The sequence below is a fragment of the Thermobia domestica genome, chromosome 3 (assembly GCF_964235325.1).
Source record: "Thermobia domestica chromosome 3, izTheDome1.hap1.1, whole genome shotgun sequence".
NCBI lineage: Eukaryota > Metazoa > Arthropoda > Insecta > Zygentoma > Lepismatidae > Thermobia > Thermobia domestica.
Window position 1 is genome coordinate 47,577,077 of NC_137456.1, and position 18,250 is coordinate 47,595,326.

Sequence of the window (18,250 nt, forward strand, 5' to 3'; positions counted from 1 at the left end):
TACCTTCAGTGGACAGTCCGTTCGCCGCCAGTTGTAACGGTATGGATTGGCATGAATTTTTAAATCAACCCTCGTATTTCCCCAGCCTCAATTCTTAGAAATGAAAGCAGCCAGCGAACAGTTGGAAGAGAACAATGCTTAGGAATTTGTCACCCAAAAGGTACCTCACTTCTCCAGACAGTCTTGCCTCCTCCCGTCAGTCCATATTAAGAAGAAAAATTTTGCTACCCTTGAGAGAAACGCCCACGCACAAGTCCTCATGACGATGACAGAGTTTTACGATTAGTGTCTTTTCACGTATTGGTGAGTGGTGAAGACCGCATAATCGTACTACTCCAATTCATAAGTCGCAATGTTAGAGAGAGCGTCATCACCTGCAAAGCAAGACAAACGCAAAAACACCAGCTCTCGAACACGGGAAACGCTGACATAAAGTGAAGCATTTAGTATAGTTTACAAATCATGTGATCTCAAGTTCTTTTATAAGTTTCATGGAATATTTCTAATGGCATTACTACCAAAATTAGTAGTTTGTAAATCTGTTGTGTGAGGGATGCATTTTCATCTCATATTCATGGTCGACTTTTAAATGAACAAACGCAGAGAAAAGTGTCACTGTGAGCCGTACCATGAAAACATCAAATCACCTTATCTTCATATAGTGATGAAGTGAAGTGCCAGCAGTAAACCGCGTAGCCACCAACCGATTCATTATTTTCGTTCGGTCGAAGTTTCGCGTATCATTTCGTATAGTTGTCGGAACCGTCGTGCGCGTTTACGTGTCGTTTATCGTAGTGATTGGGTCATATTTTCGTTCAAGTAAAATATTATCCATAATTTGCAAATGTTATTGTTTTTAAATCATATGTAATATGTACAGTGAAAGATAATATAGTGCTAATTTAAAATTCTTATTTTTATTCATAAAAGTGAAAGTGCTAACCATATGTGTTTAATAAGTTTTCTTTTAGCGGTTCAAATGTGTACCAAATAAAGCATACACGGATAAAGTGTTTGTCAAAAGGTAAGGTATCAATAAGCGGTGAAGGGCAAATATTACTTTCGTCTCCCACTATCCATCTGGCGTAAATCACGCATGGCTATCCTACCTTGCACTTTTCTACAGGTATTGATCAGCGTAACTTGGAGTTGACGCAACAGCGATGGTGGGTAAACGGCCTATGCCTCTAGTTAGTGCTACGCTCGAATCCTAGGACCGTGGAGGAGTGAAAATACTTGTTCATTGCCAGTCTTTTATGTCATTTTACTAATTTGTGTATTTGAATGAAATTGCAAAGGAAACTTTGAGAGATCCAAGGTTCGAATCCCAATATTACTATTATTAGTCGGTCTTCTCGCACTGGAACAAACGAGTATCGAAACCAGAACCGGCACTCCCCTCATATCTGGCTTCCCTCACAGGAACAGACCTTATATACTTCCATGGAGTTTTGGACTGTAGGATTTGGTTCTTAAAATGGCGTCTCTGTTTGCAATCATGAAATCGTTCTCATAATTTGACAGTAAAGCATTTTTGAAATCAGAATATGTGTACAAACTGCTCCTAATAGCTTTATACCAAGTTAGACAAGGCGGTAGCAGTACATGTGGCAACAATTTTAGATATTGGGACTCGTCTATACCTATCAGCCCACATTCATCTTCAAACTTTTCTAGAAACGATCTAGCAGTGATATCCTCTGGTACTCCACTAAATCTAGTAAGAGACTTAACCTCACTAAATCTTATGCGTTTACCTGTATTGATTTTCATACGTCTGTTAAAATTACGTCGGGATGACTGTCTCCCTCTTCTTTCTGTATCTATACTTTCCTCTTCACCGCTTGATGACGTGTTGATTTTCACTACTCTGCGATGGGGACGATTAGGTTGCCGGTTAGAAAAGGCAGAGCGTACTTCGTTCCTATGTCCATCCTCTTGTGATGTATCATCAGGGATACCTTTCTCTTTCAGCGAATTGACCTCTTCCTGTAACCGCTTAATATGGTTCTCGTGCACGCATACTGAGGATTCTAAATCATTTACTGACCCTTGAAATTCATTAACCTTTTGTTCTATTTCTTCTAATTTTCCGTCGTATCGCTCAAATCTGGTGATAATGCATTGATTCATGTGAGCAAGTTCACTTTGAACGGCTTTCCATTTGTTTTCGTGACATATTCCTATTTGTTCAAACTTCGCCTCGAAATCTTGGGTTTGTTGGTTGATCTTTTTCTCAAGATCTTCCTGAAGCTCCTTAATTTGTTGACTTTGTTCTTCCTGGAGTTCCCTAATTTGGTGAGTGTGCTGAGTCTGACCTTCCTTCATTTGTTGGCTTAATTGTTTCAACATATCCATAACTTGATTGATAGTTACAGATTGCAACATGGTTTCTTCTGTGCTATCAGTCATAGATTTATCAGTATTCTGTACGTTAGCCATATTTACCTTTCGTTCTATCTTTCTTCCACTACGTAAACACGTATATTGTATATTCATAAGTCTCTTTAAATAAACTTAAAACCCCGTCTTTACTGATCTTCAAGACTGTACAGGGTCCCGGGTTACGTTGCACCATAAAAATGTAAGGTTAATCACCTTAAATAGCTATAACACCTTTTGATATAGTAATTAATTATTACCTGGTTCCATTATATATATAAAGATAAAGACAAATTATTATTTCTGATACTAGTTTTTAATGCTTTAAACACATGTAATCTTGACTTATTATTCATTACATATATTACCTCGTAACCATAGCAACTATATATGAAAATTGACAATTGAAAACAACTTACACATCTTCACAAAATTACTCACATAATTCGCCTCTGATTCCCTTTCCTGCAAACAGGCACAGGTAAATTTTACAATATACAACGTTATCGTTGTAAGTTAAACATTAAAGATTAGTTAAAGTCAGAGTGGACGCACAGACACATACGCAGAAAGAATACGATGTTACAGTAATGTTGACCGGTGAGTGTACAGCATTCAAAAATTTGTAGGTCGGTATGCCCGTGCAACATGATATCTCCCCATACAAAATCACATGGCATGTGTTGTGGATTCATGCACACACATGCACCGCTAACACGAATATGTTCGACAATTCTTTGGTTCATTGTGTATTCAGAAATGTATGTTCAGAATTCCAGAATGAATTAGCTCTCGCTACTCAGACTGAAGCTGCTCTCATTGGAGAAGATAATGAGATCTCAGATCTCCTTGGTCTACTTGTGATGTTCTTCGCAACACTCTAAACGATACCAGCGATGTGCATATGTCAATGGAACACAACGTAATGGCCGTCAAAGAGACCATTCCCTTGCAGTCGATGTGCCCCTATGGATCGTAAGATTGGGCCCCTTGCAGTTCTCTTGAATGTGTTTGCAATTGCACCCGCTGTTTGATGTCTGTCCCTTCTTGCCTGTTGCACAACGTAGTCCGCTATTGTATTTGACTGTGGTCGACCACCATCTCTCCTTCGCACAGCATTCCTTGTGGTTCAGGATGCTCTCCGTGCACGTGAAATAATGCTGTGGCCAACACTAGACTCCTGGGCGAAGTCGTCACACTTCGCCCTTCTTCCAGTTCCCCGATTCTTCTTCCTATTCACTTGTTTCTTTCATTTAACTGCTTCGTGTTGGGAAGCAGACCAATTTGGCAATATGATCATACTAATATCATACTATACAATGCAATATATTGTTCCCTGTGCACGTGTGGGAGATCTCTGGCAACATGCCGCCGGGCTCGTTCATTTACATTGACTATACAATATATATTTTATGTGACTTTAACTACTTTGTCCTTAGGTTTTGTATATCAGTATATATACAGTGTGTATGAATCAGAAAGGGATAGAAAGATGAAACCAAAAGCAAGATAAGGAAATATCGTAGGGTGCATTGAATGCATTGGTTTGATTCTCCCCACAGGGCCCCTATCATCGACCTTCGGGGTCACCACAAAATTTTAAATGACAAGGTATGTTAGCCTGATTCGACATTGAAAAGAGTTTTTAAAAACCTTTTGTAGGAAAAAAAAACTTTCCATTTGGAACCGTTGATAAAATGACTTATTATTCAATTGTACTGTAATAATATCAAAGCAGAAAGCATCTCCCTAGTCTAAAATGGTGCCCCACAAGAACAATTCTCTACAGAGGTGTTTCTTCTATTATCTGTTTTAATGGTGGATTGTAACCCGAAGGGCCTCATGATGTGGGGCAAGCAGAACATTCCATATTCGATGCACCTTCTGACATTTTCCTATCTCATTTTTCTTTCATCCTTACATCGCGAGCAGTTTACGATTTATAAGCATTGGACATTTCATCTAGGGCTATTAGTTTCAACATTCATTAAGCCACCAGATGAGAATCACATGTTTTAATGAAGCTGTTCATTGCACTGGCTCACTTCATATATCAATAGGCAAATTCTGCTGTTCAGCCATTGAAGATTAGCAGACACGAAAACATATTAAGTGCAATCGAAGCTCCAGCCAAGTGTGACGTAATTCTATCCTTCCAGGCGGAAGGATATAATATAGCTGATATTTGTCGTCGAATGAATAAGGATTCAGGCTGACTTTTAATAGCTGATGGCTGTGTGTACGAAGAATTTACCAACGTATACGGCGACGGCTTCTAAGAGTGGAAATCTGTGGTGGCAGGCGACTTAGCTGGTCGTGTAAATAATGCGGTTCGGGAAAGGTGTAGATTACTATTTCTGAATTGTCTTCTGAGTTCTCTGAAATTTCAAGATCAACTCTTGAATTACTCTAATGTAGTTCACTATCAGGAGGAGCTACGATTGAAATTGATATGTTTTCACGCTCTCTACTTCACAATGGGTAAACGGCAGTCTGTCCATTGAACGGAGGGTGGGCAACGCCCAATGAACAACTTTCCCTTATTCCCTTCTCCTCATTTCACGTAGCTCTTCTCTTGTGATTTGCCGGAGTCTTAAAAAATAGCCATTCTACTTAGGGTTTCCATGTGTAATGATGCTTGTGTAATATGAATTTATTTTCTACATTACAATCGGATTTACTCAACGCCATACACAGAAGAAAATGGAAGAATTTATTCTCTTAAAAGCTTAAGGGAATAGGAACTCTTCTAAAAGACTTAAAATTGTCAACCTTATATGTTAGGCTATTGTGTGTAAATTTTGAAATTTCAAAGAAGATTCTGACCTTCGGATCCACTTCTGAATCCGGGCCATAGCACTCACTCTTTATCTTAATGATCATGAGGAAAGTTTGAGGAAAAGAACAGAGCTAAAATATATTGTTTTTACAAAAAAAAAAAAAAAAAAAAAAACGAGTAAAAATAAACAAAAAAGTGCTCATTATGACCGGTTTCAACTTGTAAAATCTTGTTTCATTTTCTCTAAGCAATTCTTGGAGACGGCGTTCTTGGGTAATCCCACAATATTCACCAATAACTAAACAGGTTACAATATTAGATAAGACGATAGTGATGGTAATTCATGAGCAATTACTTGAAGTGGTTGTGAATATCAAGATAACACTGCTGTGACGTTATCAATAAGGAAAAAATCCCGTGATACTGCGAAAATTGTGTCCGCTAACAGCACATAAAAAGACCCAGGTTGTACTCAACCTGCCATAACCCTCAGGACAGGTACGTTAAAACAGGAATTCTTAAACAGTGGATATTACTTTTACCTAGATTTTTTTTTTTACTTTCAATTTAGAATGTCAAAATTTATTAATTTTTGGATAAGTGACACGTGTGTTTCATGAGAATTTCCGTCATTGGTTTATCCAAGGAATATTTCGGTGGGTTAATAATTGTCATGTCAAAGAAAGGCGCGCATATACATTATCCAATTGCTTTTTTAATGCTTTCTATTTACACTTACCGAGGTAAATTTTTATGTATATGCCAACCACAAAGAACTCACAAAGATGAGGACTACAGTCAGTGGTGTATTTATGATTTTGTTTCGGGCGGTTTTGCTAACTTCACTCCTAAAACTGTGAAAATTTTGCAAGATATTTCATTTACTCTAAAATAATAAATAAAATTTCCGGGCAGGGCTTAAGCCCGGAAGCCCCTCCTTAACTAGGCCACGGACAACAGTATATACGCAAATAATTTACTGAAATCTTATGTGAGATTAAAATAGAGTTTCTGGCAAGTAAATTCTATTGAACAAAAATGAAAGGAAGTGAAATATTTCAGTTTAACTTCCAGTGATTATGGCTATTATGCTAAAGGAGACGAGCAGTGATTAAAGCAAGCGAGTGATGATGGAAGAATTGGTGGAATGAGGAAGTAGGAGGAAACGGGAGTACCCGGAGAAAATCTGTGGACACACTGCTGTCCACCACAAACTTACTTGGCCGGAGATCGAACCAGGGAACCCACACACCAGAGGTAAGCACCTTATCACTGAGCCGCCCTGCACTTCTCTATTGAACAAAACTGTACTGTACTATTTTTAAAGGAATAATTTATTAAAAAATGTCGTAACATCAGGGATCACAAATTGAATATATTGCATATAAGCAAAATCCGTTTTTTACATCACTATATTTATGGGAAGGGATACAGCCGAGTTAACTCCCCTACCTTCGGTATTGATTCCGTTTTATCTCTTGCTGCGATAATCATTTCTTTCAATAGCTGTGTTCATCCATAGTTTTGAGAGATTAAAAGAAACGAACCAACTTTTAAAAATATCTTTATGATAAAATCAAACTTAGAAGATAGAAATAGAAAAAACAGTATTAAAATTACATACAAAGTAAACATAGGCTAAGACCGTTTAGAGCAATCAATGTTGCAGCTTCCATTTTCTTAAAACAGTACATTGAGTTCTTGCTATGTGGAATTGATTCTCATAGATTTTCGTTGCTTTCTGCAGAATGACTGGTATTTAATTTTCCGAAGTTGATCATCTCAGTATTTAATTCATGTATCTTAAACTTTGCAATAAAACCTGGTATCCTTTTAAAGACTATTTGCATTTTCTATATGCATTTGCTTTTATTTTAATTTAATGCTGTCCATTTCCTGAGTTAGTTTCTTCAATCTCTAAGAAGTAAGGAAAATACAGCAGGAGGCTACGATCATTTTATGGTAATCTTCACGATAGATACTGTATGTGTACCAAGAAGAAGCCTTGTTACATATAAAGTCTGTCCAGAAAGACAACGTACTTTCAGAAAATATGACCAATGAAACTGTCCTTGACTTTCTGCTTGCCCGCGTCGCGTAGTAGGATTTAGGGATCCTGAGAAAATTCGAGTCGAGACACAGCTCTTCCAATAGAAAAATATACATTTTTCGAGTCGAGATATCACTTTTACAGCACATTTTCGAGACGAGACAGCCTCACATCTTGTCTCGTGCGCATCCCTAGTGGGATTCTTCCGAAGTATTTTAATGGTAATTGTATCATCCTGCTTTGTGTCATTGTGAGGTTGCAAGCGTTCAATTGAGGTTACGTGTTCCGTACTTGTGGCTACTTTATAATTTTATAAGAACAGCCTATGTGCATCAAATTTTGTCTCACATTGGGCAAGACCATCGCCGGCTACGATCTCTTAGCGCCTTACCATATCTCTCTCGTAACATGAGATTTAGCGTACAAGGGATAGTTGACCTTTCGGCCGTTGTGGCGCTACTAACGTGCACTAAACAGAGGGACAGGTTGTCTGTCACATAAGTCTGAGTGGATTTAGACAAGTGTAGTGTGGTCAGGATTGCCAAATAAAAATAGTCTAAATAAGGGATGGGTTGACTAGTTTCAATGAGTATTAACGGGAAGGGTTTTAATAAACATAATCTAGTGGTAGAAAATGAACCAGACATCAAATAAAAAAGTAATCATTTTAGACTGAAAGGAATACAAAAGTATGAACTAACACAAAGAGCTAATATAGATCTAAGAAAAAATAGGTAAATCTTACTTTTAAAACATTGAATTTACGTAATCTAAACTATTTCAAAAATCCTACTTCACGCTTGACTTAACTGTACTGATAAAATTTTTCAAGTTTGGATTTTTCTTTAGGCTGTCGAAAAACTCAGCTGTCATCAACTGGGCAGAAACACATATTTCTGTGTCAGTCCATTTCAAATTCATATGTGAGAAAACTCTTTTCACAAATGAATTTGACGGTGGGATCCTTAGGCAAAAGGGGACGACTTTAAATAAATTTGGCAACTCGGAGCTTTTCTGAAATAGCATTTGCCATTTACTGGCCAGGTTCATGACGACTCATTAAAAATTGCGGGCTTTAAAGTCGTTGTCTGAGGTAAATTTGTCATTTGGGCAAAATACGGGACTTTTGCTGCCCCGTATCGAAACTCCCTGGGACGCGGGACAAAATCATAAAATAAGGGACTGTCCCTTAAAATCCGGGACATTTGGGAACCCTGAGTGTTGTGTTTTACGTATTTTTTCTCCTTGCTAAAAAAAAAAAAGTCACATGGCGTATGTAGGCACTATAGTTGCAGAATACTTGCAGTATCTTTATGTACTAAAATTAACAGCACAAAAAGTATTCTTTTATTGTTTAACTATGGTATATTGTTGTGTATCATTTTGTCTGGGAGCAATGATATGTATGTTAGCAGAGCCATTGTGTACAATAAATCGAATTTTAAAAACTTGATTACTATCTCTGCCTTCCACCGCAAATTCTACTAATATTTCAAAGGAAAATACATATTCCTAGTCACTCTCCTGATTCTGAAGCGTATATCCCCATACCAGTTACAGAATTGTTGACTGGTCTTCATATTGATTCTAGTAAGTGTTTTTTGCTTGTGCAATTAATTTTATTTATTTATGTTTCTGAGTAGTAATGGGATCTATGTGTAGGTTGGTTCTTTTCTAAAGAAAAAATAGATCTAAAACCTTTAGCTTATGGGCAAGAGTGCCGATTTCTTTGTAACTTTGGGGGAGCCCTATGGCAGATACGCTTTAGTAGAACAGGAAAACGAAATACCATGTACTGTAGAAATTGGAGAACCTACTTCAACTTAGCATTCCCCCCCCCCCAATTAGGGGAGCCAATTTCAACTTCGGGGGGCCCCATCCTCCAAAGCTTCTCAAGATTGATGCCTTGCTAATGGAATAGAAGAAGAACCTAGAGCCTTTATTTCAGATAATATCCCAGTATTTGGTGTGCCAGTGGTAATCGAAAATTTCCGTAATATTTATCTAGATAAAATGATTTTATTTACTTTTGTGAAATGTCGTAGTTATTAGTAGACTCCTATTTATATTTTACTAAAACAGATAATATACAAAGATCCCATGTTGTAGAAAGATATTTATGTATTTCTGTCAATCTACCATATGAAACCTACTAATACGATAATGCCAGGGAAAAAAAATATAACCATTTTTGCACTAGGAGAAAAATTGACACATTCATTAAAGTGTAAACTAAAAGTGAAATTCAGTTAAATCATAACGCAAATGAAATTCAATCCTTAACAATTCAGACTGTACACACCATATACACACTAAGAAATTAGTGAACTCATAACATTTTTAAGAAATTAGTCAATTCATAACATTTTAGCCTATTGTTCACTACTATTGTCACAATTTTTCTTTTCAAACATTTTTTCAGGAACAGTGAAATTAGCTTCTACTGTTTTCTTACGAAGTTTTGTAGATCGGAAAATTATTCAAAGTATGGATTGTGCCTCATGTCACAAACTTATCAGTCAGAACAAATATAATTCTTCGCTTATGAATTTGATATATAAACAAGACAGTAGAAACGTAATGTGCTATCCTACAAAAGAACTAGTGTGGGTGATTCACGTTGTTGAAAGGCCCATCGGTTTGTGAACACCCGAATTTCGGAAACACTTTCCGTCTATATTGTTTCCTTTCTGCAACACGTTTAGTATTTGCAGTGCCTCTTTTCGGACAATCATTCGTTCAAATTAAGTGTAAAAATTTGCGATGTAATAGTTCCAGTGTTGCTGAAGAACATAGCAGATGTTGAAACAGGATGTTTTGAACATACAAAATTTCTAAATGCCAAGCCATTTTCTGGGAAAGTGCCTCGTTTGTAATTTGTAAAGGATTTCTTACAGGTGTGTTTGTATTATCTTTTATTCTTAATTAATCGATATTAATTGTATTAAATTTAAAAACAGTTTAGTTTTTGTGATACGATATGGGGGGCGGGGGACTTAAGAATTATTTTCCTGTTATAGCTAGCCGTTTCATTTGCCTGCCACACAGAGAAAATATTGGTGCACGTAACTAGCGCCACAGCGGCTCCTAAAGGAACTAGGCCCTGTTCGCTTGTCTCTGCTATTTGGGAAGGTGCTAAGGGATCGCAGCCGGCGATGGGCAAGACAAATATAGAAATTTTGGAAATGTTGCAAAAAATGTAAGGCGAAGAATGTATGAGCCGAATCGAGTGTTATGGTTGATTTCCTCTTTTAAACTTATCTCTTATGTCGGGTGGAACTCTCCTTCCGATAATGGCATATATACAGGGCGTTTCAAAACAACACCGACAACGTTTGGGAGAGGATTCCTGACACCAAGATAAGATTAAAAAAATGGACCAACCTGGGTGAACAAATGCTTCCTTTCGGAATTATAGGTTGCCCAAAAAATGAAAAAAATGAAATTTAAAGGTCCATAGCTCCAAAACTATGGGACTTAACGTAGTCTGGTCAACTATTATGTGCTCTGTTCGAATATCCAAGTTTTACAATCCTGCAGTATTTCCACAATTTTTATAGAGGTAGATGGTGAGTACTTGAAATCATATACCCGTAGCCAAACTCTCTCTATAAAAATTGTTGCGTAGATACCTTTGGATTTTGAAACATGTATTTCTGGATAGCGCACATATTAGTTCCTGAGTAAAGTCTTAGCCCGACTACGGTAGGTCCCATAACTTTGGAGCTATGGACCTTTAAATTTCATTTTTTTTTTCGTGTTTTTGGCAACCTATAACTCCAAAAGGAAGCAGTTTTACACCGAGGTTGGTCTATACTTTTTGTCTCATCTTGGTGTCAGCAATCATCTCTCAAACGTTGTCGGTGTTGTTTTGAAACACTCTATATATATTCCACCATAACTTTCTAAAAAGGAAAAACGTTTGATGCAATGTGACGCATATTTTCTTGAAATTTCACAATAATATCCACCACTTGGATTTAATTAAAATCAATCAACAACAGAAGAGTGAATTTCCCTCCCTCTCCCGGAGTAAATATATATACAGTATATTCCATAAGTACCTACTTAATAGTTATTCCGTTTTAACACAACAATGTATGTTTGTCGAGGCTTGTACACAATTTCCAATTCTTGAAGTCGGTCAGAAATGAGATATTACTTCCTGCTTCCCTCGGCCCGTAGCCAGAACTCTTAAGACAAGGGGCCGAAAAAAAAATTATTTGGAGGAGGCTAACTGGAGTTCAACTTACACTCATACATACTTATAAACGAACAACTTAAAGTTTCGGGGTGGGTGATGAATCCCCTGCTTAGCCCCTAGCTACGATTCTACCTCCCATGTAATACACTTTACATTCCTTTTTCTAATGTAAGTTCCTCAATTGTTTTCGTAATATAAAATAATCCAATTTTGGTGGAATATGGCGCAATTTTTTTTTCTGAGGATACTGAATCGTTCTTTCTTAGCGATGAAGCTTAAATGAGTCAAGAATGAGGGAGTTAAACTCTCCATTCTTATAAATAAAATATTTCCGTAGAAATATTATAAAAACTTCCAATTTTGTAAAGCGTGCGTGTTGTTTAAGATTAAACACTTACTCGTATACTCAGTGACATAACTAAGGGAAGGAGCAAACGGGGCTTGTGCCCCGGTGCCGAATTCTGGGGCGCGCAAAACTGGACAAATATTTATTTGTACTATAAAGCAAGAAAATGAGTTTTAGCAAACTCAAAATCATAAAAAAAAAAAAAATTACCTCAGAAACTTAACAGGACAACAACGATTCACCAACTTTAGAATCATAGCCATGGAGCATAAGTTAGCTTCAAAGCTATCTATTGAGGACATTGTGAAAACCTTTACAGACAAAAGAGCCTGCAAAGTTAAATTTTAGTTCCAGCTTTTTGTGTTTTAATTTAACTTACATCGATTTAAGAGATTGCAAAATGTCCGAGTATATTCTAATACTTGAGAAAACAGGTTTTTTGTTAGTTATAATTAAATATTCTATTGTAAAGCAACAGACTGTTGATTTATTGTACACATATGCACATCCTGCTATGTTTCTAAAAACATCGTGATTTGCAGTTAGGATAAGACTATAAGAATATGCCAAGTATGCTATACTCTCAGATTATTTGGCAATCAACTTTCTAATTAGTTTGGTATTTTATCTTGAACTAAAAATTAAATTATATATTGCAATTTTGAAATCAAGCGTTACTACTTGAAGAAAAAATGGAATAGGAGATTTACTGTGTGACGTCAATATCACATGTGGTGGGGAAGCATTTTGGTTTGGTTGTAGCGCCGTAACTTATATTCTTTTCTGGGGGGAGGGAAAGCATTAATATTTGGAGCCCCTACAAAAAGTTGTTTTGGGCCCTCCGCAAAATTCGAAAATAAGACTCTTCTTTCCATCTTTCTCTTACTCTTCTTGAGCCCCCCGGAGCCTGTGGGCTCTCCCGCACGTCCCTGGACCCATTTCATACATGATAAATTACTTAATAGAAACAACATTAAAAAATCTGAAAGCCATACGAATAAATATTATTTCTAGGGCCCGTAATAGTAGACATATTTTACTGAAATGGGTCCACGACTCATTTTTGTTTTATTTAGCTTTTGTATGTTGTTTTGTTATGTAATATAGTGAACCTGTTCGATGCTTTATTTATAATTTCATGTTCGTATCAGTTCGTATCATATATGGAGTAAGAAAATTTTGCCTCTCGAACGGCAGGGAGCTTCCCTGGGGAGAAGTTGCCCTCTGACTCCCATAAGTTACGGCCCTGTTTGGTTGGTCAGGGGGGCGCTAGGGTGAGTTCTTGCCTCGGGAGACAACTAGCATAATTGCGTCCCTGCGTGTGCTTAGTCCCTGGCTATTTGTAGCGTTTGCAGAGCGATTTTATTGCTCTTGCGTAGGGGCTTGGAATACGCTGACCATGTATTTAAATATGGATGGTTAATCACAAACGCGAAAGCAATAAAAACACGGAGAAGACGTTAGCTCGAGCGTATTTGGTGCGTTTCGGAACAATAGACCGCCTGCTGTTTAAAAGATGTCAAAAGAAAGAAAAAAGAAAACACGTGTTGCCAGGCAAGGGGATTTTTAGCGAGAAACAGCTGCTTTGAAGATGCTTTGTGCAGAGTACTGGAATTCTGCTATTATAGACCTGGACTTGGCAAAACAAGACCTGGAAACCCTAACTGGCTCACAGTATGATTTATAACTCTGGCAAAAGTAAAGTTACCAAATAGTCACCTTGGTGGCGTTCGCTCTAGGGGGTAACGCTTCGAAAACACATTCCCAAATAGCCACAGACTTAAGGATTGAAATTAGTAAGATAGGGTGAGAAGGATAGTTCCTTTCTACAACCTTCAACAATACACAAAATCGCTAGTTTTAACCTTATTCGCCGGGCACGTTGATCTCAATTTACACATTTTTTAAAAAAGAGGACCACTTTAATTTGTGTAAAGAATTTTAGTTAATGTGTGTTTTCTCTTTTCTTTCAGAAATTAGTGTAAAAGAACTAAGAGATCGTACATTATAAATAGATTCGCCATGAAGGAAAGAAATTCCCTTATACTGTTCACAGTCTTTATTATCAGTTTAACAGGTAGGTTGTCTTTTATATATTTTCTTTGCCTGTAGATATTCTAGATGAGAATACATGTAAGTTCAAAACTAATTAATTTTAAAATAGTGAAGTTTTGAATAAAATTGAGATTTTTCCCATTCACTTGACTACAAATTCATTAACGCATCCCCGAATTCATTCTAGCTGTCGGCGTATTATTTATCTGGGATCAGAATAAGATTGCTCCGATTCTTTAATGCTCATTGTATTACTTATCTGGGATCAGAATAAAGTTGCTCCGATTCTTTAATGCTCTTGGCATATTGTTTATCTGGGATCAGAATAAGATTGCTCCGATTCTTTAATGGTCGGTGTATTATTTATCTGGGATCAGAATAAAGCTGCTCCGATTCTTCAATACTCTTGGCATATTATTTATCTGGGATTAGGATACGATTGCTCTGGTTCATTAATGCTTATTATAGCCAAAAAAAAAAAAAAAAAAAAAAAGATAGGAAGACAAATGCAGAATATTGCCAAATTAACGTCCTGACATCCGTTTACCGCCATGACATTCTCCATTTCTATGGGAGGAATCAGAATCGTATTTGAGTGCATCAAGATAAAGCACCAAATCACACTTCTCGCTCAATCCACTTGTTTCTTCAACTCATGGCGGAAGAAACTAGTATTTCTACCATTTCGTTCACAGATTCCAGTGACGTCACCTTGTAATGCTCCACCATTTGGTGTACGTATTACAATCCTGCACCGTCATAAATATGTTAATGTTTTGTTCATTGTTCGTATAATTTTAAAAGTATTTGTTTTGTTATTAGTTATAATAAGTGAGATTAAAGTCAATCCATACTATGTGACATTATAACGAGAACTTGGAATTTGGTCCGAATCAATTTTAATCAAGTGAAGATAAAGAAGAAGAAAATTGTTTGTGACTTCGATATAAGAAAAAGTATGGAATTACTATAAAGTTTAAGTTTTAAAACAAATTATTTGACAACTCACCAAGTGGAACAATAATCTCAGTGATTTCTACGTATTTTATTTAAAAGGGGAAGCTAAGTATAAATTTTATTTATTGCAGAAATGGTTTCAAAAACCATGAATTTGTAAACGGTAAGCTTAGGGGCTCTGCCCCTTTTCTTCAAAATCCCAGGGACAATGTTAAGACATCAAAATTCATAGAAATATTGTAAATTTCATATTATAATCAAAATCAACAGTTAACAAAACAGATTCTGGAAATAATTCAATCATCTATATTTGGTAAATTTGCATCTTATTGTCCTGCCGAAGCAAAAGTCAATTTATCATGCGTAGAATCGTTGAGAGTGCCAACTCAGAAATAATAAAGAATACATGCACATTATTATGAACGTTTTACTAATAGCTTGATTCATCATTGCCACTAGGAAGTCAGCATTGAAATACCAGCTTATGACATTTTGCATCTAAAAGGAAAGTAATATTTTATTAATACAATAATATAGGTAATAAGCCATTGCATTTCTACGTAATTGAATAGTATAAGATAATTATTGATATAAAGAAGTTAATACTAATAATATAAAGAAATAAAGTATAATTAAAGTTAATACAATGTGTAATAATATGTACGAATTTCGAAACTGGCGATGCGACTTATTTCCTAAGTGTACTAAAAGTACAATTGATTCTTAATGCAAATACGATATCTGGTACACTAATGTGATACGTGCTGTGGTAAAGCAAACATAGTGGCTTCTGAAGTTTGATAATATTGCATGTATAAATATTATTGAAATGGATACTCACCTTCTGTGATTCGTACGTTCTGTTAATACAATTGGAAAAAGGGAACATATTCATTCGTCATTTGCTTAATAAAATTTCGCATTTTCATTGATATTCCAGGTGTTACTACTGTTGATGTATTGGAACTGTAAATAGAACATTATATTTGAAGGGTCTCAATTATTAAAATTGAAGTAGCATTATACTCTAGTTAATATATTCAATGTTGAAGTATCAGATGATATGATGATGTTCATTCCCTCGTATACACGTACAGTGCATTCATGTATTGGAATAATTCCATCTATTACGTCACGGTAATACTCAATTAACCGACCGGGCGTTGTGATTATGTGGTTTCCATCATGCCAGCCTATTATTCAAAGGACTTGGAATGCGTTATCTGTTTTGAGGACATACCTCAATGGCGACCATGGGCCTACAGTTCCACGACACCTGCCATGTCGCCCGTCGCGGGACTGTATCAAGAATAAGTTTGTTGAGCAATAAACAAATTCGTAAACAGAGCTATTACAACCTGACGCCTCATCGATGGATTATTGCATTTTCGGCCTATTGAAACGTGCCTTCTCTCACAGGAGACCATGCATTATTAAAGAGCTCTAGAAAGCCTATCAGGAGTGGTTACAAATAGATATCTTTACCTTTTGTGCCAGTCTCCTACAGTGAAAACTTCACTGTCGGGCAGTTACGATGCTGCAGGGCTATTCAAAAGAGCACCATCGATGGTGGCTACATGGCTTCTCTTAAGTTAAGTGCTGTTTGAAATCGTTACCATCGTGAAATCGAAACAGCGACTGCAGTTGAAAGTATTTGCTTGAGATTATGAGGATCCAAAGTTAAGTGAATGAGGATCAAATTAAATTTTTGGTTTTGCGTCCCTCGCATATGCTCTGTAAGATAAACGAGAGAGATGATTTATAAAAGTGAATGAGTTAGGAGCATCATTTCATATTTTGCTTGGGGTGGCAAAACCTCTTCATATAAGCAAAATTTCGCGTTTTTCACTAACTTTCTACTATTCTATTGATAAAAATCTATATAGATCTCAAAGTCAAGGGGAGGCAATTGCCCCTCCCTGCCCCCTAAATGACGCCCCTGGAATGAGTGTGAAAGATTTGGTGGAATGAGAATGTGTGAGAAAGCGGCAGTTCCACGATAAAACCCAGGGACTTGATTTTATCCACCCTGACCGGGGATTCGACCAGAGCCCTCCCGCACTAGAGTTGAACGTTGTAGGTCTGAGTCCCATTTAAGTAAATGCTAGTTTATTTTCAAAAGAAGCATTAAAATCACCTTTGCCCATCATCATTTCAAATATTTTAGCACGATGAGTAAGCCGAGTGACTTAAATTAAGAAGTTACTATTTACTCAAAACCTTGTTAACCTCTTCATTTAAATGTAGATCTTCCGCTTTAAAACTTAACACTAATTGGTTTTATGAATACAGGAGCAAAATGTGCTTAAAAGTGTTCGTCAATAACTTATTACCGAAATAGGATTGTCTACTGTCGACATATAGATGAATATATGCACAAGCCTAATTTTTATTATTATTATTATTATTATTATTATTATTATTATTATTATTATTATTATTATTATTATTATTATTATTAATTCGAATAATATTTAGCTAATGATCGCAGAATAATGTTGATAGTATCATGCCTGACATTCGAAAAAGAAAGCTAAATAATGTCTAGTCTAAATTTGTCTCTAGTTATATAGTTCATAGTGTTTTAGGCGTTATTTTATAGGTACAAGTATATTCAAATTTATACCTTCTAATTTTTCTTACAGCGTGTTTAGTTGCAGCTAAACCTGCCCGTCGAGCTTGTTACTACGAATCGTGGCCAGTTTACAATGATTCCATCTACGGAATTCAAAACATTCCTACCCAGATGTGCAACTATTTGATGTACTCGGACGTTGGAGTAAACACCACAACATGGGAAATTCAAAGTCTGAACCCTGCAGTAAGTTCAAGAGATATTCGTGTTTGTTCTTTATAAACAACAATACGTACGTACAATCTCTGTCATAACTACACTTCTATGGTTCAAATTGAGATGAACAAGCAATGCTCTTATGAGGTTCATTTGTAGTCAGTTTTCTTCCTGACTACACAGTGTGTCTATTAAATTTTAAGACTGGCATTATTAGAAAATAATGCACAAGAGAATTACCTTGATTTGGCTGCTTCAATATATACCCTCCTTGTTGTATACAGGCATTGCTGTATAATTTCTAGATTCCTTTTCAGAAGTACTCTTGTCCGAAAGTGTTGAGTTCTTTCGTCATAGCCCTTTGGAATCCGAAATAGGATCAAAATATTTTCCTTTTAACGTCATTGATCTTTGAAAATAAGAAATAATCTGCTGGGGCCAGGTCAGGTGAGTAGGACGGATGATTGAAACAAGTAATCTTTTTTTATCAGTTTGCCAAAAGTGTCTGTACTTCATGACTCCCTGTCAGACAGTAGGTTACAAATCTGGAACATATCTTCTTCTTCTGTAGATCTTCCGAACAGTATCATTACAATGTTTTAGTTCTCCGCAATTATTCTGAGGGACTGACAACGATTTTCAGTCAGCTTTTCCCGCACTTTTTCAACAACATCTGCAGTTCAAAC

At 36.4% G+C, this 18,250-nt stretch overlaps 1 protein-coding gene across 3 annotated transcripts in view; it reads left to right on the forward strand.

Annotated features, from left to right (window-relative positions):
- Positions 1–18,250, forward strand: part of LOC145680365 (endochitinase-like) — a 49,661-nt gene that overhangs the window by 5,969 nt on the left and 25,442 nt on the right. For 2 of the 3 annotated variants that reach the window (XM_081750779.1, XM_081750780.1), the window contains exons 2-3: positions 13,735–13,838; positions 17,419–17,594. In XM_081750779.1, the coding sequence (XP_081606905.1) occupies positions 13,784–13,838; positions 17,419–17,594 (231 nt within the window). In that variant the 5' untranslated portion in view covers positions 13,735–13,783. Of the gene's footprint in view, positions 1–5,637; positions 5,660–13,734; positions 13,839–17,418; positions 17,595–18,250 lie in introns of those variants that run through there. The other variant, XM_081750781.1, reaches the window with a different exon arrangement.